Raw genomic sequence first — 26,503 nt, forward strand, 5'->3', positions numbered from 1 at the left:
ATCAGGTGCTCTTTTCAGTTTCTATTTAATCTTTGTCTCAGTCTTCAGAAGGTATTTGGTGATTGCTTAGTGCACCAAGCACTTCCTAGATGGCTTCTTATTGCAAGCAGCAGGGCGATTTCAGCCAGAGAACTTCTCTCAGTGCAGATGTGTTTCAGGGTGTTTTGAATATCTAACACAGTCAAGGTTAGTCTCTTATCTGAACAATATTAACATACATAGGCAGAAAACAGGAACAAGGAAGAAAAGATTCACTGCAGGAGGAAGCATTCTTTAATATACTGTAAACACCTTCTCTGGTGCACATAAATATATGCTTTAATGTGAGTAATCTGTAAGATATGAAAATCTATTTTTATTTAGTGAAATATTTTCTGTAGAAATGTGTATAAAGCAACCTAAACACACTCTAAGTATCATCCTCTTTATCTGCCTTTGAAGACAAAATGAAGTAATTTTAATGTAAGATGCTATTTAATGTAAGATGCTAAGTTATTTGGAGCAGGCAATAGCAAGTGCGACAGGATTACTGAGTAACTATTTCCCCCTCAGATCCTGTAAGAGGGAAAGAAAAAGAAGAAAACAGAAACAGCTTAACTCACCAAAAATGAAACCACTGCATTGCCTCTTAGCCACTGAGTGTTTTGGGATGAAAGACTGAAGATTACATCAGTACAATAAAAACTCCCTCTGTCATAAGCAGTATACTATTCAAACCCCCCGCCCAAAACCCCAAAGAAACAAACAAAAAAGCAAACCCACCAAAAAACCCGCAGATTTAGCGCAGCATCAGAGGCAGTAGAAGTTAGACAGGTAGAGGTGTAGAGTATGAGAAGGGAGAGGGAAGGGTTAAAGGCATTATCACAGCCATTAGAAGGAAAAGTTGTAGCAATACAAGCACAGTAGACTTCTCTTCCCCCCCCTTGCCCCCTCCTTTTCTTTCCCCTACTCCTCTCTTCCCAAGCTGGATCAGTGTGTAGGGAGGGCAGTCATCACGCCATCCTGAGCAGCAAGAGCTGACGTTGGACGAAGCTGCCAGGTAGCTGAAAAAAGGCACAGAAGGCAGCTGATACCCACTTTTCAACGGTTTGTGTTTTTTTTAGTCTGTATCTGGACTTCAAGCAACACAGCGCCTGAGACAGCTCATCTGAACCACGCTGTATTGCAATACTCACTCTTCTCAAAGAAAAGGACTCCACTGAGCAGCAGAATGCTGCCAGTGTCGCAGCCAGGTCTACAATACAGAGCCTTTTTGTAACATTGCACATTTCTTTCTGTTCAGATATTTGAAATATATACATATATATCAGTTCTTTCTTTTCTGAAGACACCTTTGGCTTTTTTTTTTCCTGATGTGACTTCTTCATCTTGGAATGATGGGGATCTTTCTAGCTTATATTGGATTCATTTTCTTTTCAGTTATGTATATTCAACAAGGACTTTCTACCCAAGGTAAGATCACTTATTGTCAAATATGTGTGTGTCTGGTTTTCTATGCTAAAAGAGACTGAGAACAGGATGGGGGGGAAGGAAGAAAGGGGAAAAGAAGGAAAACAACGAAAATGTGTAAGAGATGAGGACACCAAGCATCAGGTTTACATTTAGTTTGTACAGACAAGATTGGCTGTAAATAGGAAAAGAAGTGAGAAGTTTCCCCAAAGTAGAAATAGAAAAGGCTTCCTTGCCCATATGCAAAGAGGGAAATAGCAGGCACCTTGCAGAAGAGTGAAGAGGTGCTGGGGAATGGGCATGCATGTGTTTGAGTTGTACATGTTGTTATAGAGGCATGTTTGCATACAATAAACACCTACCCGTGCATGCATAATTATTGCATTCAGACCAAGTACTGGCTGGCTAAACCTACTGCTTCTCTTAAAATATTGCTGCCTCCTTTCTTCCTGCTTTCCCTTTCCTTTCTTATTATCCTGCCATCCTCACTCAGAACCAGACCTTCATTCCTATTCCGTGACTATATGCATTTCTACCACCCTCCCCCCACCAAAAAAAACAACAGAAAAAAAGGGAGAAAAGACAAAATCGACTTCTTTGAATACCTCCCCCACCCCCGTCGCCTTCCTCCCTCCCTCCCTCTCCGCCGAAAGGCGCGCCTTGCATTCCAAGCAGCCCCAGCGCTGCAGGAGCCGGTTGTTCGGGACCCCGAGGCTGCGGCGCCGCCGTCAGCACCACGGACAGATCGCGCCGGCTGCCGCTGCCCCTGCCTGTTCCTGCGGCCCCCTCCCACCGCCCCTTCCCGCTGCCCCTGCCTGGTCCTGTTCCTGCTGCCCCCTCCCACCGCCCTTTCCCGCTGCCCCTGCCTGGTCCTGTTCCTGCTGCCCCCTCCCACCGCCCCTTCCCGCTGCCCCTGCCTGGTCCTGTTCCTGCTGCCCCCTCCCTCCCACCGCCCTTTCCCGCTGCCCCTGCCTGGTCCTGTTCCTGCTGCTCCCTCCCACCGCCCTTTCCCGCTGTCCCTGCCTGGTCCTGTTCCTGCTGCCCCCTCCCATCGCCCCTGCCCGCTGCCCCTGCCTGGTCCTGTTCCTGCTGCCCCCTCCCATCGCCCCTGCCCGCTGCCCCTGCCTGGTCCTGTTCCTGCTGCCCCCTCCCTCCCACCGCCCCTACCCCTGCCCGCTGCCCCCTCCTGGTCCTGCTCCTGCTGCCCCCTCCCTCCCACCGCCCCTGCCCCTGCCTGGTCCTGCTCCCCTCCTGCTGCCCCCTCCCTCCCACCGCCCTTTCCCTCTGCCCCTGCCTGGTCCTGCTCCCCTCCTGCTGCCCCCCCCCTCCCACCGCCCTTTCCCTCTGCCCCTGCCTGGTCCTGCTCCCCTCCTGCTGCCCCCTCCCTCCCACCGCCCTTTCCCTCTGCCCCTGCCTGGTCCTGCTCCCCTCCTGCTGCCCCCCCCCCTTCCTCCCCTGCCGCTGCCCCTGTCTGGTCCTGGTCCTGCTGCCCCCCCCCACCGCCCCTGCCCACCGTCCCCTGCCCTTCCCTGCCCGCAGCTCCCCGCGTCTTCGCGCTTGACGGTGCCACCGGAGGGGATGCCAGCAGCATTCCCCTCTGTGTCCCCACGCCGCTCATGCGTCCTGACCAGGAGTGGAGAGAAGGAGCAAACGGAAAAGAAACCCCAAAACAAACTTACTAGCACCGAACAGAAAAAATGCACGGTCCTTTTGGCGGTTTAAGTCGGTGACTAGCAATGGCTGGCTGGCGGGGGTGGGGGTCTGAAAAAGGGGCACCGTGGGATATAAAGCTAGCAGCTTTGAAAGTATTTGTTGCCAGGCACAGATGTAAGGGTAAAGAGAAGTAACACTGGTTACCAAAATATCCCACCAATTCCAGGTTGGCTAGGAAGACTGTATATAGAGAGGGGAAGAGGGGAGGAGACAATGAGCAATATTTCTTTTGCATCACATTTCCTTCAGATCATAATGTGCTCTAGTCAATCTGTAGCAATTCATAACAGAAAGTGACATTGCAGAGTCTTTCCAATTTTTCCTCTTCTCGAAACACAGCATTTATTTATTAGATTGTTTGTCTGCAGTCCCCCTCACTTGACTATCATGATTCATTATGTTGCACAGTTTTAAAGTGAGTGGTAGGAAGGATGAGAAGGAAGTAAAGACTGAGACTTAAAGAATTACTGATGTCTTGGACAATGTCTATCAGTATTAGCTTTTATACATAGCAGTGGTAAACTGAAATGGACAGATCCTGTTGAAGGACTGAGATACAAATATCTCAGTTAGTGCTAGAAAGTGTCTGCTGGGACTGAGAAACAGAAGGTGAATTCACTTTTGGTCTGATTATGCAAGCAGAGGTTCTCAGAATCTCAGTAACTAAGTCAGGTAAGGCCTTTAAAAAGGACATTTGACGAGTGATTGTAACACTTACTCAGAAGAGTACCCAGAGGTGCCTGTGCCAACAGCTGCTTCAGCTGGCTGTGGAATGTTTAACAATTTACAGGTCTACAGCTCAGCCCTACAAAATACAATAAATCAGGCTGACTTTTTTCCTCTCCTGAAGTGGTCTTGTACAAAATCCCTCAGTGAGTCTGCTGAAATATTGCATTCTGCCCAAGGGTATTTGGACCTAATTATGTGAAACTTCACCAGCTCATGGGAGCAAGCAGGGGGATCTATAGCATTTCCCATGAGCAGAATTGAGAGTATAAAGAGGGTGGATTTGTGCATAAGGGAGGAAAAACATACCCAGGTGTGAGAAAAACTGGGTGAGATAATGTGTGGCACACGCAAGAGATAAAAAAATGAAAATAGTGGAAATAAGAAAATAAAACAGAGAATTTAAAAGGGGGGGAGTGGAAGGAAACAATAAAAAAAAAAAAAAAAAACAAACACAAGAAGCAGAGCATAAATGATTAGAAGGTAGCAATATGTTATGCATTTGTTTTACAGCAAAATTCACAGAGTTTCCCCGAAATGTCACGGCCACTGAAGGGCAGAATGTGGAGATGTCTTGTGCTTTCCAAAGTGGCTCTACTTCGGTGTACCTTGAAATCCAGTGGTGGTTTCTGCGGGCAGCTGAGGACCAAGAGGCTGGAGCTGAGGTGACAGGCACTCAGGTACTCATCCTCTGACATGGGGTCTTAAAACCATCTGGAGAATGCTACAGAAAGGATGGGGAGGAAAGATGAGAAGGAAAGAAGGGAAGAGCAGAGGGAAGGAGCAGAGAGAAGTACTGCATTTCCCTAGGGACTTAATTTTGACTATGAAATGACATCAGGAACCTGCAGAGAAAAATGCCCACCTCAGGGGTTGGTGCCTTTGGTGTCTGTCACTTCCACGATGCAGCTAGGGCTGTTCACAAAACCACACAGGTTTTCCAAAATCTATTTTCTCACATCCCTCCCCCTTTTTTTATTTCTATATTATTACTATTACTATTACTATTATTATTATTGCTTTTCCCTATTTCATTTTTCCCTTGGAAAGCAGCTGTTCAAAGATTGCTCCTCGTGAGAATTTTATATTTCCCATGTGGCAAGATCCTACACGTGCCTTCCAATTTCCAGCTAGCTCAGTGGAGTTGGCAGCCCTAACTCCGTAAGCAGTTGCCACAGGAGGGCACACGCAGGAGGAGGCGGGGGAGGCAGGGGGGAACCAATGCCCCTAAAGAAGTAAAAACCCAAAATCAGTCAACAGCGTGATTTCATCCTTCTGAGTGGGACAGGATGGGCTATGTTCATTCACGCGGCCATGCAGGGACGCTCCTATAGCCATTGCTATCTTCTCACCCGGGGCGGCAAAAGATGCCCGAGCGAGGCGGGAGGGCGGAGGGTCCGCGGGTCCGCGTCCCTCGGCCGCCCATGCCGGCTGTTCCCCGGCTGTTCCCGGCTGTTCCCGGCTGTTCCCGGCTGTTCCCGGCTGTCCCCGGCGCGGCCCGCAGGTGGCAGGCGCGGCGCGCCGCTCCGCGGGCTCCGCGGCGGGGCGGGAGCGGGAGCGGAGCGGGGCGAGGGCCGGAGACCCACGGCGGCGCTCCTTTCCCTGCAGGTGGAGTTCCTGCCCGAGCGGGACCTGGACAGCGACGGCACGAAGATCAGCGTAAGTGTCACCGCAGGGCGCGGGCGGTCCCGGCCGGCCGGGGGTCCCTTCCCCGGTGAGGGCCTCCTGGGGTGCTGTTCCTGCCCCGCATCTCCTCCCCATCCCACCGCAGACTGCGGGTGGCTGGCAGCCCGCAGCTCAGCGGTTGGATTCAATGATCTTAGAGGTCTTCTCCAACCTAAATAGTTGATTCTCTCATTCTGTGACTACTTCCTTGACGGTCCTGGCAGAGGGTGTCAGGACAGCCTTGCCCCATGCAGCCCCTACACCCTTGGACATGGAGGCATCGACCAGCACGGTCGAGGCAAAGTCCATTGGCAGACCCTGTTTGTACCCGTGAAAAATTCAGCCTGCACCAATCCTTGCATTTCTTGTTCTCATTTAACCTGGGCGACTGCTGAGTCTTCCTTAGCAGATCTCCAAAGTTGGTTTTAAGGCTGAAATTTGTCCATGAAGCAGCACTTTCCTTTAGTGGGGTGTGCAACTGCTTAAATGGGTGTTTTCTCAGGTCCATACCCGCTGGCAGAAAGAGAGCTCAGAAAGGCTTTGGACAAAACCTCCCCATTGGGAGCAATCTCAACTCTTTGCCACAGAGATTCAGTTTTACAAAAGTGAGATTCTGACACCAGTTACCAATCTGCTGCTTGGAGATTAAGCCAGAATCTTATCTCAACAGAATTATAAAGCAGCGCTGCTCTATTTCCCCTGCTGCTGTTCCCTGCAGGGAGAGGATGCCTTCCACAGCCGACTCATGTCCTGAGTCAGGCACAGCCAGAAGGCTGCTTCTGACCTCAGAATAGGTCAGGTCCCTCTCCCTCAGCATCCCAAGAAATGTATGGTGGTGGGATGATGGTGTGGTGCTCACTGCAGTGGAAAGACACAGATACTAAGCAGATACTGCAGCATGAATATTCCCTTTGAGCCCAGAGGGGTTTTCCCTTTCTCTGGCATAATCACTTTGGAAGTGTTTTTTAGCTGCAGACAAGGCTTTAAGTACCAGCAAAGCTTAAAACAGCAACAAATAAAGGGGAATAATTTCTGACAAATCCTTTACTCAGCTGTTTTTTGATGCCTACAAATAACAAACCAGATAATTACATCAGGTCAAAGTACACCTAAGTATAGCTGAAGGGCATTTATAAATGAGGACTCAGGTTTGCTGTGCTCAATACAATACATATTCTAGCCATACAAACATTTTTGTGATACTTCTCACCATTGACTAGAAACGATTTGTGTCATGGACCATATCTTCAGTTGCATTTGTGGACTATCTTACAAATGAGGCTCACATGTGGTCCTTGGATACTATTCTACTGGACATAGGGCTAGCAGATAATTCATTCCTTATCAATACTGTCTCATTTGAAATCCCTGGAGTAATCCATAAGAACTGAGACGCAATACAGACTATAAAGCTTGTCTCATCTTTGAAGTTACAAATCTCTTTCATTATGTATAATAATAATTCATGAGAAGGTATTTACAGTGCTCCTATAAGCTTGCATAAAACATTTATTTTGTATTTGTAATAAAAACATTCAACATTATGTAGATGTCTAAATCTACTTTTTATCTACTTTTTACAAATGTAGCCTTTTTTTTAAAAAGGCATACACAGCTCCATTAGTAGTAATGTAAACTATCATAATGGAGAGAAAACTAAAGTAAGTACATTTAATAAATATTTTTAAAAATTATAGATGTGGGCTGAAATACATCATTTCTATCTGTTCTAAATGAGAAAGCAGCACAAACTGAAAGCATGCATATGTGTTGCCTGCAAGAATTCCTACATTTCAAATGCAAAAGTCAAAAACAATTCTGTTTTTCACCAGGGCTACGCAGCACTGTTAAGTTTGTGGCTCTTGCATAGGAACAAATGAAGTCACAATATGACCTACCAATACTCTTTCCATTCATATGAATCTTCTTTAATCCTTTTGCTGAACATGAATTGTTCAGTAGAGATATATATTGTCATTGAATATGATTTAAATAACTATCCAGCACTTTCTGTGCAATTAATATTGCATACATTATGCCTGTAAGTACGTAATCTATACTTTCAACTCAGTTTGCCAAGTATAAATTCAGAGCTGGGTACAACACAACAGGCTATTAAGTCCATCCAGTACCTTAAAGCAATGACATATTCACGAGTATTGCTCTTCAATTTATCAAGAAGGCATAATAGCTGCCTTGCCAACACTGGTTACTACAGTAGGCCAAGCTGTCAGAAGCAATATATTGTACAGTCCCCAGTAACAAGTGTCTAGCTTCTGTCTAGTGGTTCTCTATTTTTGTGATCCATCATGTATTCATCATGATGTCTCCTTATTGGCTCTCACTGATATGACTCAAAGCAACCTTTGCATCCATGTTTATGTAACAGTGGAAGTAAACCAGGTTCACAAGTTTTTCAAAGCTGAAGATTTCTATCCCATGGAATACCTTTTAACTACCTTCCTGTGAGGCAAAAGATATTAATTCAGATAGAGAATAATAGAAAATTAATGAAATATAAATTCTCTGAAGTGATGAGCATACAGAAAGGAATCGGTGTTAACTTTTCCCAATGCATCTTAATACCTGTCACACATTTCTGGATGTATAATTTACTCATGTGTGTTTTAATTATCAGAAATAAAAATACGTTATGTTGCCCTCAGATATTAGAACTAATTAAAAATAAATCAGGAGCCTTTTTTTAGCTGGCAACTTTTAACATGTGCTTCTAATAAGTACAAAGATAAAAAGACAAAAGAAACAACCTGACACAATATGTCTTGCTATCATTAACAGAAAAAGATACTAAAAATTTAAACACAATTAAAGGAGACAAACTGAATGTAAAATATAGTTTCAATACAGTGAAGAATACAAGCTAATCTAATAAATAGTTATTTACATGGTTTAAATCTTCATCTCCAACAAAATTGTTAGTGCACTAGTTTAGAAACTGAATTATTCAATAAAGCCAACTAACTGGAAAGGTTTAACCAATAAACTACATGGATACTAGGTTTACATAAGAAAGCTCATTAAGAATGTTCATGATCTTAAGCAATTAATTGGAATGAACATGGTAGTTTGGGGTTTTTTTTCTGAGGCTAATTATATTTCAGAGCAAACTATCTAAGCAGATTTGGAAAGAAGATGTCAGGCATCCTCACAGATACAATTAGCCATACTCATCCTGGATGTAACTTCCCTGCAGTAAGCATGATCACACCATTGAGTAAATTGGTGCCATGCCCATAGAGTTTTTCCTAAGAAAGAAGAATTCATGACAATGGTTTTTTCTCTGTTTTTTTTTTCTTTTTTCCCTGGGAAATTTGCAGACAGTGAAAGTACAAGGGAACGACATCTCCCACAAGCTGCAGATTTCAAAAGTGAGAAAAAAGGATGAAGGCTTGTATGAGTGCCGGGTGACCGATGCCAACTATGGAGACCTTCAGGAATACAAGGCCCAGGCGTTTCTCAAAGTCAATGCTAACAGCCACTCCCGGCGAATGCAAGCCTTTGAGGCATCCCCAATGTGGTTGCAAGACATGAAACCTCGTAAAAACATCTCAGCAGCTGTCCCAAGTAGCATCCACAATTCTGCCAATCAGCGTGTACGTGCCACCTCCAGCCCTGAAGCAGCAGCCAAAATCCCCAAACAAAGTCCTCAATCAGGTATGGTAAAGCATTTTGAGCTTTCATTTGATTGCTTACCAGCATGTAAAAGGAGGCTAAATCAACAAGGTAACCAGGAATTGTGACTAGGAAGAGTGTGGTGCTCATTTATTCCTCCTTCTCTCTGGTTCTGTTCTTCCTGCTATCGCTTTACTTCCTAAAATCTGAAGAATAAGTTTCTGAGCAGAAGAAGATAAAACCTTAAACTTCTATATGTGGATTTTATCTCTACCAGTTTTACCCACCTAAGGCTAGCTCTCAAATCAAAGCTTAGTTTTCCCTGTAGTGTGTGTGGAGAGACAGGGGCATATCAGTGAATGACTCATCTCATTTTAAGATGTCTCTGCATGATAAATTAAATAAAACACTCATCCAGATGTGTTTATTCCTAAGTTATTTTACACCAGTCACCTAACTTATATCTTCAACATTTGTTAAAATTAATCTATTTTCACTGACAATACTATTTTCATAAGGAACTTGACTTCTAAATCTAAGCAGACCTTAGAGACACCAGATAGTTTCTCTGTTGTGTAGGCTTTAGAAAGACCATGGGTGTATCAGAGAGTGTGTGTTTGTCATCTTCAAGTGCTTGATCATTGGCTTTGAATCAAGGATTAAAATGGCAGTGCCTCCATTGTCTGTCATGTAGAAATTAACATTCTATACATTTTGTTGGGAGGATTTTGTTCACCACTGCATACATAACCTATAATCAATATAAGTTTTAATTTTCTACATTGATACCATAAAATTCACAGTGATGCAAAACTACATGGATATACAGGACGTGCAGCTCTGTATGATGGCAATAGAGAAATAGACAAGATAAAAAACTGAGATGTTGTAAATTATTAAATATCCTCTGGGAAACAAACTGTCCAAGTTTAAGGGTTTCTGAGTTATTTCTATTTAAACTGAGGGCCAATGTAAGGCACAAAATCACAGCATACCTTAAAATATGTAATAGAAGCTAATTAACTCTGATGCATCATTTTTCTGCTAGCATGTTGTTAAATCAAAAACTGTGAATGCAACAAATTTCACAGCACTCTTATTGTGAAATCACTTCAAAGTTACAGGCAAGAAAAGTTAGAAAGACTTTTTTATGAGGAAAATGCATTTCCTTATAGATTGGAACATGGTTCCAATGAATATGGTTCCAAACCATATATGAATATGGTTATTCATATAAAAATTCTTATTGTTGTTAAAAAAGGTGATGCGTATACTATCAATATTTTACCTCTGTATACACTTTTTAAAATTTATGTAAGTTACATTCAGTCTTCTTTCCCTGAAATGGAGCCCCTTTCATTTTTAAGCTCTTCCAAAAATATCTAAGCTCTTAGACGAAAATAAATATTTCACTTGATTTAAAACCACCATTCTACCATGGCTTTCCTTTCAGATAAACATATACACTTCTTATTTTCTATTGGACTCATACACTTCAAAGCAGCAGACTTTTCCATAAAGAGAAAACTCTGCTTTCTATTTCCATATTATGTGAAATTAATTAAAATAGTCAGAGGTTTATGAAATATGTAGCAACAGACTATACTGCATTGCAGCCTAAGTGTGCACAAAACAGCTAATCCACTAAATCATTTTGGATATTTAATTTACTTTATAGTGTTATGTCCTTAGTCCAAGCAATGTCTTGACTGATTACTGGACATTTCTTATTTGAGATCTTCTAGGTTATTACATGGAAAGGTCCATGTTAGAGGAAAAAAAAAATCTTTAATTTTTTACTTGAGCAAAGATTAACGCAGATCAAGTACAGACAATCCTAATAAAAATAATTTAAAAATTGAACAGATAAAATATAGTTTGGTTTATTAGCTCATTTTTTATGACGAAGCACAGACAAATGCTACATTCATCAGAGGTGTAGGTTATCTACTGAAGAAATAAAAGTGTACCAGGAATTACTCATATGCCTAATTTTGATTTAATGGTCATTTGCTACACAAATTATTTGTGATATTTTTGACATCAGATTTTAAACATCAGTTAAACTGTTGAGAACCAAGATTTGCTTTCCTTTACTTGAGAATATCTTGGCCTGGTTCTTCCAGCTGTGGTGAGATTTGGATTTTCATTCCATTTTACAGTTGTTCTACAGTAATAGAAATACCCACAGGAGCACAATGAAGTGAGGAGTTTTATCTTTACCTAACTTACAGAAGCAACTGCAGTTGAGGGAGGGGATATGTCAGTTGTGATACCTCAAATAAAGCAGAAATGAGGTTTCATATATGTTAATAGTCTATCTTTTTATGATACAGAATCAACACAACCTCCTCACTTTATCAGAGTCTTCTCCTCTTTAACATCATGCTAACCATACTTATGCATGCGCAAGACTGCTGTGTGATTACATTATATGTAAGCAATGTATTCATCCAGTCTAGAACATTGAAACACATTTGAATACAAATGTATCATAATTAAGTACATATTTGTACTTGAAAGGTGTACAGGTTGTGATGTTTGTTCATGTTGAGTAAAACATTGACTTCAGCACTACTGCTTGAAGAGAAAAGTACTACTAACCCTAGGTAACTGTATCAAATATTCCCCAGTATAAAGAGCTGGTATGTAGTTATTGGCAAGCAATATATTTTACTGCCATGCTCACAGATTATTGTGCAGTACATTTACAACAATGGGAAACATGACACTGTGGAATTATTGGGAATTCTGTATTCGGCTACTGCTGAAGAACTTGGCTACTAATATATGAAAAATTGGCTCTGATTATATGACTATTTTGTCCCTAAAAATTATTTTTAGAAGATAACACTCTACTTGACTTCTTCTATCCTGAAGTACACTGCAGAATTTTGTTTATTTCTTAACAAAAGATATTTACGATGCAGCTCTGTAAAAATATTTTACAGTCACTACCATTTTAAAACATCAGCACTTCCCAACTGAACAGTTATTTCTGTTATTCTCTTACTCTGTTCAAAACTAAGAATATCAGTGATAACTGTCAGGGAGCTATCTTGCCACAGCTGACAAATTAAAGTGCTACAAGACCCATTCAGTATTTTGCACCGCTCTGAAAAATATTATGTGAGTGTAAAAAATATATATATATTAATTACTGTAAACATAATGGAGGTTCAATACAGGAAGAAATAGCTAATAAGAACATCTTCCACAGAGTCTTCATATAATATACTAAGAAGCACTAAATATCTCAAAGTCAAAAAAGTCAGGAAAGCAGAAGTCAAAGCCAACACAGCTTGACCCTTTCATTTCATAATTATGGGCTGCAGCAAATGAAGTAACCCATCATAGCTTAATAGGAATCTGAGTAATTTGACAGAGTAATCTGCCTACATCCAAAAAATGTCCTATGCAGGCAGAGTGACAAACATATTTTTTCCTGAATTATTCATAACAATCTATCTTAGTCCAAAGGTAAAAGTACAGAGTTATGACAAAGCTTTGCAATTCTAAGGAATTAAATGGGGTCCAAGAGCTAAAATGAATTCAGGTGAAAGGAAGCTAAATAATCTCCAAGCTACAGCAAGTGTCATTGTTTCATGGATACAAATCTAAACTAACTCTGCTGTCTGCATTCAAATCACTCAATATTTATAGCAACAAAACCAGCTGAAGAATTTTTTGTGCTGAGAATGAGTATATCCCCCAAGCTCTTCCTGTTCTGCCAATGCTCTTTTAAAGCACTCAAAGCCATTAGTTGCTTTTCAGACTCAAGAAGATCAGTCTCAGAGAATTACAAATGAAGAAGTGACAATTAGGTCAATTTTCTGCCTGCTTATATACAGACTCTGCACATTTCTAGCAACTTCTTGTTCTTTCATGAAGTAACAAATTCATCTATTAAGCTATCTACATGCCAGAATTTCCTGTGATGGTGGCAGAGTTCCAATGAATGACTTGAAAAATAACTCAAAGGAGAAGGTGGTACTTACCTAGGCAGAGTGACCTGGATTCTTGGCATCTTAAATCACACTGAGAAGCTTATTGTCAGGCATGAACGCAAAAAAAAAGAGGATAATTTTTTTTCTTCAGTCTGTTCATCCTGATAAACTGAGAACATTACTCCCTGTCTCCATTTTTATCTAGAGAATCTATGAAACGTTTGTCATCAACCTGTTTTAAGCACTAATTTTATGTCCAGTTTGGAATCTTTTAGGATATAAACCAGTTTCCATGTTGGGTTTTTTTTATTCTTTTTAATTTATGTTCCATCTCCTCTCTCAAAGCAAAGGAACAAAATGTCTGCTCTAGCCTCCACCAATGTGACAGCCACCATTACTGCTTTCTTCCCTAAAAGAATCTTTGGCTTTCATAGTTACTGTTTTAGAAACTGAGTACCCATAAGTCTGGGAGGCACCAACCATTACTGTGATTGTGGCACAGCAAACAGTCATGTCTCAGATTTCCTTGGACTTCATGAAAGCAAAAACCCAATACAGTTTTGTCCTTCTTGTTCTGAACCTTATTCAGCTGTTCTCAGAAATGCTTGCAAAAACATTATTCCAATTTACACCTGTATAGACTGCAACCTCTCTTTATACTTGAAATATACACTTTGATTCCCTCTTCATGAAAAGATGTTGCTCTACTTCTTTTATCTTCTCAAAATAATGGAATCAATTCAAACCATGTAGCCCTAATAACTAGTTAGCTCTTGACCTTGAAACTGTAAACATCTTTTGAGAAGTGCTAATGTGCTCTGAATAATTTAATTGACAAAGCAACACCTTTACAGCAGCTGACCCTCCACCCTCTGGTTATTTTAAGGCCAGAATTTCCAATGCAAAATCAACTCAATAATGGCTTATGTTTCTTTTAAAAACCCCACATCTTTATTTCTTGTATGTGTACTTACTGATAGAACAAAATGCATACAAGTACTTAAAATCCTGTTCCTAGTGCTTAGTTCACCTAGACCCAGAAACAAACTCTTAGTGTATCTGCAGTTCTACCTCCTGTCACAAGCACAAGATTATCATCTTTTTGTAGCCATCCCTCATTGCCTTTACCAATCACTGATACTATAGCACTGTCAATTTCCATTCATTTCTATCCCTTTTATAAAAACACAGGTTTGGGAATTAAGAAGAGAGAGCAATCACCAGCCACTACTTGTTTCTTTTCCTTGTTCTACAAGTTTGAGCAGTTGTGCAGTCCCACATGCCCATACCAGACTGAGTATTTGGGTATGCTTCATTACAAACATATTCTTTCTGAAATCAGAGATATTATTTTCAACCTTAGTTATGCCCATGTTTAAACACTAGTAATGAATCACAAGAGAAAATAATGGTTTTCTGAAATTTCTTGAGACAATATTTGGGATTTGTTGTTATATATATGACAGCATCACTGTAACTCATATTTCTGTAAAAATGATGGTATTTGGATGCTGCATTAGTTATCTTTTTTCTTGTGAAGCTGTTAATGAAGTGAGAACAGACACAGTGGAAACTAAATGTACAAAGTCTAAGAAAATAATTTTGCCCTTTACCCATCTACATTGTAGTTTATATAATGCACGTGTACTGAGATCTTTCCTATTCTTTTAGTAACATTACCAGTGTGTTTCACTGTCTGTCATTGCTACATATCCACCTAATCATATCTCTTCCTTTCTTTTAGCTGCTTAAAATAAACCTTTCAGACTAACCTCATGTTTAGAACAAAATTCACATACAAAGATCTGCTAAGAGACCACTCAAGAGGTCCCAGAGTAGCAGAATCACAGTAGTTCTGTTCTACATGCCTGATACAACTTTGGTAAATACTACTAGAAATATTGCAGGTGAGCACACATTCAGTAAACAAAGAGAAGAAAATAAAGGAAGAAGAGGAAGAAAAAGGGTGGGAGAGAAGCTGTGTTGATTTGTTTGTCAGCTCACTCAAATTGCTTTTCATTGCTTCACAATCAGACAGATTGCACTGGGTCATCAGAGATTGCAGCATATGTGACAGGGCCTGCTCTTGAAATAACTGATGGGATTTCCTTGCTTCAGAACACAACCCATTTGTTACACGACAGATATACAGCAAAGCAGAGGATATTTTTGCTTTTTTCCGATGAGAAACAGGAAGTTTCCCTTCTATGATGTCCTCCTTCATTATGAAAATTCCTTTGAATCACATAAAATGGAAAATAATGGGTACGATTATCTGCTGGCTGGAATGGATACAACTCTGCTGAAGTCTGAAGGATGTAATTCATCTAAAATAGCAAAAAAATTGGCTAAAGGATGAGGATGAATTCTCCTCTACTCATAACATGAGAGTGAATTACAAGAAGAATTGAAGCTTTGCTCTGCTGGTACCACCTGATAAAGTTTAGGACAGTGAAGGTTTCTGAGAACTGAAAATGAATGAAGGGAAGGAAAACACCTGAAAACTGCTCTTTTCAGCTCACAGATTCAGGGGGAGAGGGCATTCTTGATGGTGGGTTTTGTTGCTTCAGTTTTTTCTTGTGTGCTTATTCTTCACCTTTGATCAACTTTTTTCTAGTGTTTCTCTTTGAAACCTTGGCCTAGACTAGCTAGAAAGCCCAACAATATCAGTATCTTCTTATTCGCTAGAGAGGGATTTTATATTTTATTAAATCATTTTAAAGTTTCAAAGATATTCCAGAGATTGTTACTATATTTATGCTAGAGTAATAATCAGTTCTTCTCTGTTGATGATAAAGCTGGATGGTATTTGAAGAGAAGCTAATGATCTTGCTGCCTTCCTTGAGAAGACTACTCCAAACTCAATTTTACCCTATCATAAGGAAGTTGCCACTGTACTTTTTGGCAGCACAAATTGTTATCTTGTCTGTGTGTGGGTGTTCTAGTCAGATCCACCTCACTGAAGTTTGATCCTCCACCTACTCACAAATGCTACTATCTTGGAAAAAAACTGCCTAATTTTCAGTGAATAAAAATGTGAAAGTTATTTGCCCAGCCCCATTTACAGTGCTTCAAACATTCAGTCTGTGTGTTCATCAACCAACAAAATACAAAGAAAAAATATGGATGCTGATTCTGCTGCCATTCCTACTTTTACTGCTGTTATTACCTCAGCTGCTGTTGTTTCCTGTGACACTGACTGAGGATTTTGGCCACCAAATCACAGCCACGGAGCAATAAGGATTATAAAAACGACATTAACAAGGCTACAGAAGATGGTGTATCTATCTCGAGTTCATTCTGTATCACTGAAAGAAAAAGTTGAAAAGACAAGATATTTCATCAAGGAGCAACAATAAATCAATCATGAAGCCAAGAACTAGCAGTAGGTCTCACAGGGAGCTATACATTCAGAGAGTGCATGGCCCTTTAGCAGAATTATAATGTTAGATAATATGACTATATAGGTTTGTGCCTGTCTGAAGTGCTGACAAAATAACAGGTCAATTACTTATTTTGTACTTTTCTGAATTATTGCCACACATTCAATATTCACTATTCAGCGACCATCTTTTACCTGAAGAGTCTTTGAATATTTATTAATGATATTTCAGGCTTATGATTGATCCCACATCTCAGATGTATTTGGCCAAATACTTTGAGCTTCATTCTCACAGTCCACAATTTTCAAAATAGTGTTTTCAAACTACTGTGGTTGTAGGGGTGATTTTTTAATAATTTTATTTTGCTTTTTTTAAATTTTATTTGCAAAACAGAAATACCAAGGGTGAAGGCTTTGGATTGTGAGCACTGATTTAGCTCTAGCAGTTTATAAGGTTGCCAAAGTATTTGTCTTGCTCCAATCAGAAGTTATTGCCCCAAATCTGGATTGTAGGAGGAAATAGGTGTCCATTTCTCAGCTTTCCTAGTTCACAGTGTCAAGACTTTATATTGTCATAAAGGCATCAATAACAGCTGAAAAACTAAAATAGGGCTCTTAAACTGAGATAGGTGAAGAGATGGCATGGGGTTTGCTTGTATCACTTTTACTATGGGGATTTAATTTCCATAAGAGGGGGAGGCAGAGAGATGGAGGCACTATCATCTTAAACTGCTCCAGCTAAACCCATTAAAAACTTGTGAGTCATAGCTCTTAGACAGAGGCACCTTCTGTTAGTCAGAGACATTGTTCTAATCTCTGTAACAACTGCATTATTCACCAGGCAAACAAAGGATCAGAGGAATGGTCCCTGCCTCAAAACACTTGCTATCTAGGAATCAGACAGAGGAAAACACACTCATCCAGTGGAAGCAAAGCTGAATTTCATCAAAATAGTTCTTATATAAATGATATAAACAGAAGGAGACCAGGTTGACTGTATGTCAAACATAAGCCTAAGTATTAGGTATGGAAAATGAGAAAAGGGGAACTGCATGTCACATATTGAAATATTGACAAAAAATCAGAATTTTTATTCTGTCTGTGTTATAATACCTTCTTTGCATATGTTTTTCATGACAGTGCTGTTGAAGATGACAGTGTAATATTAAGTATCACCCACTTAAAACTTTTTTCCAATAGATGAGAAAATTAATGAGATACAAAAAACAAAGGGGCAGAAGGACAAGTGCAATTCTCTTTTTCTTCAAATAAAAGTCCTGTTGTAACTTTATGGTATCTTTTAAGAATGGCTCCATTTACTGTTTAATTAAATGTGGCGTATATCAAATATACACAAATTTATATACACATTACAAAAATGCTGAGCAGTTTGTGTTGGAGGCATGTTTAGCTGCAATGGCACAAGCTGGCTACTAAAAAAATGAGTCAATTCAAACATTTTTGTTAACAGCCTAAATTCCACCTTCATTCAGTAGAGGGCATAATGATATGAAAGTATAGTAATGATATAAAAATATGAGGATGACTTACCAGTCAGAAAAAACTGCATTTGCTTTAGAATCAGCCATTTCGTACAGATAAATACAAATGCACCAGTTTATTTTTTTTCTGTCACACTTAAGAAAAGATATTTTTTATCCATGGCTTTGAGAGGTAGGATGAAAGAGAAGAATGAGAGGGAAAAGTGCCCAGTGCTGATAAGAGCAGTCAAAAAAACTACTGCCAGCTGTTCTGAAACAATAACAATTATCAATTGCATTTGGTTAAGCTTGCCACCCTCCCCCTCAGCTTTGAACTAGTGCAATAGGCATTGTTTCCTGGACTGCTTCTCACAAAGTTTTATTTAAATACCTAACACTGATATTTCACAGACTATATGCTAACACCTCTTTCAGCAACCATTTTCCCAAAAAGTACTCTCTCACTGAAATAGAAACAGCTGAAGTCAATGCTTTACTTACGCATATGAAAAGATTTTAAAACTTTGCAAGTCCATCCATTTGTAGGATGTCTGCTACAAATGACTGATGTTTGGACATTTGTGACTGTAGGCATTCTCCTGAGAAAGTCAGGGAAGGTGGAGAAATTGGCTAAGTCAAGTACACTATCCATTTAATCTGTCTGAAAAGCTGTGTTCAAACTCAACCGCCACTTTTGCCTATTTTCATCAGAAAAGTACAAACATTTACAAATGTTGATGAATGTCCATTTTAATTATATGTTTAAGGATCTTACACCTCCCTCCTGTCTGTTCAAGGTAAAAAGATGACAGGGTTGAATAATTTTGGTGATCTCGTTTTCATCTTTGAGAAAGACATTAGAGATTCTCTTAGCTTCTTCATAGTGCATGATGGCCCAATTAGGAAGCCTGGGTCTACTCATGAGGCTTAAAAATGAGATATGAACAAGACCACTTTTTTTGAGAATTAAACAGGGAATGATGACTCTCAGATATGTTCTAGTAGAAAGACAAAAATGACAAGAATTAATATTTCTCTAGGTAGGCGTTAATGTCAGGAATTAATGTCAGTAGAAAGTAATCTGAATGTAAAATTTCAGTTTATTGCATACCAGTATACCCTTAATTCTACATCTGTCCATCTTGGCATTGTGAAAATGAAGAAGTCATTCAAAGTCCCACTCCTCTTTCATATTGCTATCTATTGTCCTTTTATAGTTTTGCTATGGCTTGTTCTGGACTGCTGCCTGAAGCCAAGCAAAATTTTTCCTACATGCTGCCAATATTTGAAGTCTCTTCTATTTTTTTCTCTTCTAAGTATTTCCATCTCAAGTTTGCATAGAACATGACCTGAGGTGTAGCTGGCAGCAAGGTAAAGGCTGTGACCTACCTTAGCCCACAAAGGGCTCCAGAAGTTACTATGGCTCAAATTTCTGGAAGAACTCTCTCCTCTGTTTAGGGTTGGAAAGTTGTAACTTCTTTTTGCCCCATTACAAGACTGAACACCTCTGTGTGCCTTATCTAGTAAAACCTAAGTATTAAGCATCCATCTAGAATCCCATTTCTCTTTCTCATCTGGGCATCACTAACAGAAAAGGAATAGACATAGATAAACAGAGCTACATGCTGAATGCAAAGTCTAAGAAGACTTCAGGGAAATTCAATATGTAACCTGTTCTAAATTTCTTCTGGTATGTGAGACAAATTCATTTGCCCTCTGCAGTATGTGATGAGCAAATCACATTATTTTAAGCTGATTACTGTACAGCCAGTGGAGAAAGATGGAGTAAAAGTAAAAAAAGGGTCTCCATTGAATATGAATTATACTTACTGCTCATCTTTGTTCAGTCATTCAGCTCCCCAAAATTAAACACAGATGACTGAGACCTAAAACACAGTTGAGAAGTCATTCCCCCAAAGAAGGAAAGGGGATTTTACATTTGTGGATTAGAAAATTTCTTCCTGTGTGTGGGTATATTTATCCCACCACTATAGAGGAGATATACACAATTGCAATTTATGCAATTCAGAGGAATAAGAATGATAGCAATTCGTAGGCCAGAGGGGAAGAATCTATTTGTTGAAAACCTGTGTGAGACATATTCAAATAAAACATCAAAACATAAAATCAGTTATACTTGGTTTTACCTGTCTTTATGGAAATAAAACTGCACATATCCTCCAAGTAATCTTATGGTTCATTTATGTCCCCAGTAAAATTAAGGCAGGTATCACATGAACTTCTACTTACTTTTCCTGGAAATAATACAAAATTATGATTTTGTCTGGGTTCAACTGGCTTCAATTTCAAATCTAACAGTATTAAGCAAAGCTAAATGTTGCAAAACCAGGCATTTAGGCATTTAAAGGTGGAAAACCTCAGCGCAAATTCCTGAAAAATTAAGCTTCCAAGGTTTCAACAGCTCTGTAATTTCAGAAATCAGTAGAACAACAAAATTAGCTCATACCCAGCACAGCCCAAATATATTTCTCTGAAATATATGTGTTGATATTTTGGCCTAATGTAATCTGTACAGAGAATCTGGGATGAACTTTTGTGTGACTGGCTGTATTTCCCCTGTACTGGTCAGCACAAAGCCAGGACTCTACTAAGGCATTAGTCTTAGTAATGTTGTGATCAGTGGGTTACTGCTTAAAGGAAACTCTGGGATACCCTAACTAAACCTATATAGTAAAGTAAAGTTTAGTAAAGTACTAAAGAAATGCTGTTGAACTTTCAAATTTCTTCTGTTATTTGTATGAGAATACACTGTGCATTGTACACACAACTGTAAGGAGACAATTTTCCGAGGCTCTGACAGCTATTGAGGCTCAGAATGCTGGATGCTATTACATCCCAGAGAAATCCTAAACCTTACAAAGCACAAGGAATGCCAAACTTGCTAAACTTCAATTTTGGCAGATGCAAATTGTTTGAGACCCAGGGTGGTTTACCATGTAAGGTATTCTTACATAGAATAGAAGATGCTAAAATTGTAGTTCCTGAGGCAGCTGCTTTATTCACAATTCAATGTTTCATCCAGTTGTGAAAATAAATGGGCAAAATTATTCAACCATCCCTGCTTGCATCCCCAAATCCCATGTGTCATACACAAATTTTGTCTGATCAATATCTTAGTGAAGGCAAGGGATCATGCCTGTTTGCATTCAGGCATGGAATGAGTAACTACCTTTTTGATGAGTTGCATTTTGCTAAGAATTTATAATTTCTGGTTGCTTTATTTTATAATTAGATGCTCTAAAATTCATTTCATTAACACAGCAAAATTGATGTTTAGCTCTGGGGTTCATACACCATGAGCCTTGAAATACAAGCATTTGTGACAGAGACTTATTTTAAACACTAGGGTCACAATTATTTATCACTATTTTTTTTTCTTTGTGTTCTTAACATTTAAGTAAATAATAAATTCGAATAAAACACATTTTCAAACAGTTTAATGTCATGAACTAATCTTTCATGCTGTTGCACAAAAACTCATCACATACCTTTGGCAGTATAACATTTGTTTACAGGAGAAAGCTAAGTATTTCGGGGACATTTGCCCTTTTGGATATATGTTAGGAGTAGGAAATAAAAGACAACTAATGGAGATTTACATATCACAAGAAGAATTTAACTGAATCCCCATGGTTGACAGGTGAAACTGTGAGAGTGGTGAGAATTTCTGACCCACACATCAAGTGGAGTTTAACTAATAATGTAGAAATAATGCACACATACATTACATGACAGTTCTTCTGAGTGAATGTCTTTGAGGATTACATAATTGCAGTTCAGCTTTACCCAGTATTGTTGACCTGCAATAAAATTTCTTTTAGCTCTCATTATATTAATTAGAAAATAATGCTTGAAAAGGTGGGATAATGAGTAATCAGTTCATCAACTCCAGAGTCAGATAGACAGCTTTTAACTTACATTAACATGCTCACAGTTCAGGTGATTCCATTCAAGTCCTAGTCAGAATGGTAGACTAAAAACACACCTGCATGGAAGCCTGAATTTGGATACAGTGCCATTGAGCCTCTGATTTAAGCATGCTATGACCTCCAGATTCTAAGTTAAAATGGAAATTTATGAATAATTTTTGTCACTTTTTTTTTCAAGATGAAAAACAAAATAATAAAATATGAACAAAAATGGCAGAACAGGAAAAGGAAAAAATATGAAAAAGCTGCTTTCAGTTTTGCTGTGTTCTTGTTCTACCTTTGCAGCTTTGACTCTTGCAAAATCTAAGCAAATACTTAGGTTCATGAAAGAAAAAATACAATTCTTCTTCTCTGGAAAAGAAAAATGAAAACTGAGTATTTTACTTAAATTTTATTTTATAAAGCATCACTGAAAAGGTGAGAGCACACCTAATAGTCACATATGTCACTATATATTTCAAGTCAATTTTGTGTGGGCTGATATATGACTGAAAATTTCTCTGTTTGGATTAAACAGCATTTTAGAAAATATTAAATCAAATTAAGATCTAATAACCAGTTCCCAAAACCTTGCAGAAGATACTGTCTGTTACAGTTTTTTTCCAGTATGTTTAGAACTGTCTTAGCTTGCACCTACTGCATGTACTCTAGTCTAAATTCCCTGCAAAATAAACAAACTTGCTGTTTAGAGAAGAAATGGATGCAGAACATGTGAAATTAATTGGAGGGATGTCATGATTTATTCAGAAACTGAAGATTTTAAATAAAAAGTTTATGTGTATGCATTATATATTACCCCCTCATTTGGGGTTCCACACATTGTTTTATTGAAAAAAGAAAAATGAAAACAAAAATCAGAGAATATTTGGTCTGCAGATATGGTGCTGCTTTTCTCACTGTGACATACTTTAAGTTAAACATATTTTACATTATACTTTTTCTTTTCTGCACAGCTTTAAAATTCTCAAATTGTAGCATCATTAATTGTTATAAAAACTCTTTTAAAATACATTCATGAGATTCTTCCAAGTTCCATTATATATATTTTGTACAGACAAAATGTGTCTCAAAAAACCTCTTTAGAGTTGTATTGAGACATATTTCCTTAGTTCAATTTAAAAAAAATTAAATGGAATAAAACAAGTAAAAATAATTCAATATAACAGGAAATGATCTAACACTAACAAAGATTCTAACTCCGTTTTGCTAACCATGTTAGGGAAAGAAAAGCCTTCATAAAGACCTGTCAACTGCCAGCTCTTGCAGAGGGATTGAACAAAGTCATGCTGCAGTAAAACTAAAACCAGAAATTGAACTCTTGGGTTCAGGATCATAAATACTATCTGTGTGAGAACAACACACAGCAAAAAGTTGCAGCAAATTTGCTTGTGCGTCTGCCTGTTTGTAATACAGAACAAGTGTCCTGAGAAGCACAGCAAACTACGGCAGTGTACTATGAGTAATGTTATCGGACGGGCAAGAGAACGGTAGGGCTTCCCAATCATGCCTTCTTTCAGTAGAAACTAAGCTCAAAGTTCCCTTGGGCTTCTCTTGGAAAATGTTATTAATGTCTTTGAGACAAGTTTTCATTTAAAAGTTAATATTTATTTAGCAATTCAGTTCACACATGTAGAATTGAAATATCACTATTGCTTAGATATTCTTGTGTATGTGACAGAGGACTAGGGGTGTTTTATGGAAACTGCTATATATGTAACATCTCACACCATATATTTAGCAAAGCAAGTAGTGTTTATCTAAAATCTGTGATTTAGTTTTATCCCCATTTCAAAAAGGAAAAAAATTACTAAAGACAGGAACAGAAAGACTTCTTGCTTCTCTTATAGTTAGCAGATACATAGAACATTGTTACATCTGAAAACTTTTAAAAAACTGAGCGCTTTCCTGGATTTCTTTTTGCTTTCATTGTATATATTCTTTATGATAAGATAAATGTGCTTTTGGAGGCTGGAATGAAATCCATAATTTAGTTTAATATTAAGTTCTTTACAAAAATATCTTATACATGATTAATAGATTTAAAAAAAACCTAACAATGTATTTCAAGTCCATCATTATGGATTGCTTATAACACCATTGTTACCCTGTTATAGGACTGATGCCTATAACCATCAATAGTATTTATCCTTTTCAAATACACAACACAGATATAAAATCTATTAATCATGCATCAACCTGTTATAAGCTGAACTTCTACTTACAGTGCTACCAAATTACATTTATAGTTTTGACCTCAAGTAATTAGTTTCAAATTCTGAATGTAATTCCAAATGATGCAGGGAGTTATCAAGCACTGAGACTTGGCATCTAAGACAACTAAATACTCCTGCCCTTGGTGTGTGAACATTTCACTTTATTCAGTCTAGCCCTGAATGGTTTCATTCTGCTAGCATACTAAAGTCGTGGGTTTAGAAATAATTATACAGACCATTGTTTTCATAGCTTTTTGAAAAGAAAACAAAGTCTGGGATAATATAATTTTTAAAAAAATAAATATTTCAAACCTTTTGCCAGTCTGTTTCCCCCTTGTAAATAGCACAGTCATTTGCCTGTATCTCCCCTGGTTATAAGAAAACACTCTTTAGCCACTAGATGACTTTTTGTTAGAAGTCAATGATGTGATGCTGGAAATGATTTCGTAAAGAACGCTCTGAGGTGGAAGGTGTTTGGTTTTGTTCCTCTCTGTTTATGGTTTCATTGGGTAATATTGTTTAAAAAGGCAAGGGGAAAAAAAAGAAGCAAATCAAAACAAAAGAAAACCTCCCCGGGACTGAAATACTTTGTATGTGTTGTTGTTTGCAGTGCATGCCAAGACATTCATGGGCACCAGAGCCAACCTGGCGAGCTAATTAAATAAATAAATGTATATGTTTAAAACAGCCTTATAAGGAGCATTGGAAATCTACAAGATGAGCGAATATCTTATAACTTCTTCCGCAGGTGCGAGGATAGCTACAAGCCATGGACTTTCTGTCCTGCTTCTTGTTTGTGGCTTTGTGAAGGGTGCTTTGCTTTAATCTAAAAGTGCTGACTTTTTCCAATATCACTTTCTCTTCTTAAAGCAAAGAGCAAATCGCCTGTAAAATCCACGGAGCGGACAGCAAAGTTGACCCTAACCTCCAACCACCACTCTGCACCCAATGTACTCTAAATCTCTACACAAGGAGCACCTTCTTCAGGAAGTACAAACAAAATTACTAAATAAATAAAATAAAATAAATATTATAAAAAAGAAGAGGATACCACATGTTTTCTTGATATATCTTATTTTCTTTGGCTTATCACTGATATTTTATTTGAAGAGAACTGGTGTGATGTAATCAAACGTTTTGTAACAGCAAGACCTAGTTTCCTTTTCTTTCGGCAAGGAGAAGCCTCATCCTTGACTTCTCAGGGGTTGGCCTGTGAGTCCTCAGTTTTACAGAATTAACCATGGATGACATTTGGTTTCCTACGCTGAAAGAACCGTTCCAGCCTGGAAGCAAAAAGAGGCCAAATAATGAAACAAACTGTAGTGATTGAACATAAATAGAATACACACAAACTTTATCAAAAAGTCCTTTTTTTCTTTTTCTTTTTTTTTTTTTTGCATGAGGAATAGGAATATTCTACTAAGCAGCTCAGCAGACTAGGGGATGTTGTTTCTGAAAAACATATGAAGATATTTTTCTTTTGAGATTTTTTTCTTTTTGCTTTCCAATGTATTATTCTTTTCCCCCTTTGAGGTTTTTTTCCTGTCTTTCTGTTTGTTTCTTGTTCATTAATGGCAAGTACCAACTTAGGCCAACCCCTGATGACTATGTGGAGGTTTATATATATACATCCCTTTATTTGTGTGTGTGCGTTCTATATTTCAGTGTGTTTTCTCTAATTTTGCAACTCCTGTATATGCAAAACCAACTTAAATTCTGTAAATTGCTTACAGTCTGTGTGATATAACTTCAGAGTAGACATACTTTGGTCCTCATGCAAGCCAGTTTTTAATATTATCTATATGTCGTGCCACCAAGAAACATCTTTATTTCCTCTTTTGACAAAACACCACTTTTTAGTTTTTAATTCAGTAATGTGTGGATTTTGTAATGCATATATTCACTTTGACTGGTTTGACCCCCTTCAGCTCTCTGTTTACTCTGTAAATGCACATTAAAATTTGTTATGGTCTCTAGACAATGAATTATTTTAGTTTGTACGTTGTGTTGGAGTTCAGATGCTGAAAGCTCTTTGAACTTGTGATGTTTATAGAAGATGAAGTGATTCAATCACTAGAGACTGTAAAATGCAGGTTTACAGTCAAATACTGCACATAAAGGAAGGTTAGAAACAGAAAACAGACAAATAAACCAGAACATGTCTTTAAGGATGTTCCTTTGGTAAAGAGTTTTACGAAAGTGAATTTCTTACACTGATAAAATATATTTGCATCACAGCTCCTTCTACATGGCCAAAGAAGTGTCTTTCTTTGCTTTTTCTGAAAGAGGATTGTCATTACTCATTGATATTCTTAATTAAAATACTTTTTGTCTGTGAACTGAA

At 38.6% G+C, this 26,503-nt stretch overlaps 1 protein-coding gene across 3 annotated transcripts; it reads left to right on the forward strand.

The window, feature by feature from the left end:
- Positions 1-961: 961 nt before the first annotated feature.
- Positions 962-26,503, forward strand: VSTM2A (V-set and transmembrane domain containing 2A). Of its 3 annotated transcripts, none has more exons than XM_030943977.1 (5): positions 962-1,452; positions 4,402-4,568; positions 5,497-5,547; positions 8,892-9,228; positions 24,908-26,503. In XM_030943977.1, exons 1-5 carry the CDS (start codon positions 1,374-1,376, stop codon positions 24,982-24,984), a joined length of 711 nt encoding a protein of 236 aa, XP_030799837.1. In that variant the 5' UTR covers positions 962-1,373; the 3' UTR covers positions 24,985-26,503. The 3 variants fall into 3 exon arrangements, with proteins under 3 accessions (XP_030799837.1, XP_030799836.1, XP_030799838.1); XM_030943976.1 differs by having other exon boundaries at positions 25,030-26,503; XM_030943978.1 differs by having other exon boundaries at positions 24,770-25,026.

This window comes from Camarhynchus parvulus, chromosome 2 (genome assembly GCF_901933205.1).
Source record: "Camarhynchus parvulus chromosome 2, STF_HiC, whole genome shotgun sequence".
NCBI lineage: Eukaryota > Metazoa > Chordata > Aves > Passeriformes > Thraupidae > Camarhynchus > Camarhynchus parvulus.

Excerpts from the sequence above, each read along its gene's own strand:
- VSTM2A (XM_030943976.1), top strand. The coding sequence starts at position 1,374 with ATGATGGGGATCTTTCTAGCTTATATTGGATTCATTTTCTTTTCAGTT. Across the intron at positions 1,453-4,401 it reads ACAAGGACTTTCTACCCAAG|CAAAATTCACAGAGTTTCCC; the intron begins GTAAGATCACTT and ends TTTGTTTTACAG. Across the intron at positions 4,569-5,496 it reads CTGAGGTGACAGGCACTCAG|GTGGAGTTCCTGCCCGAGCG; the intron begins GTACTCATCCTC and ends CTTTCCCTGCAG.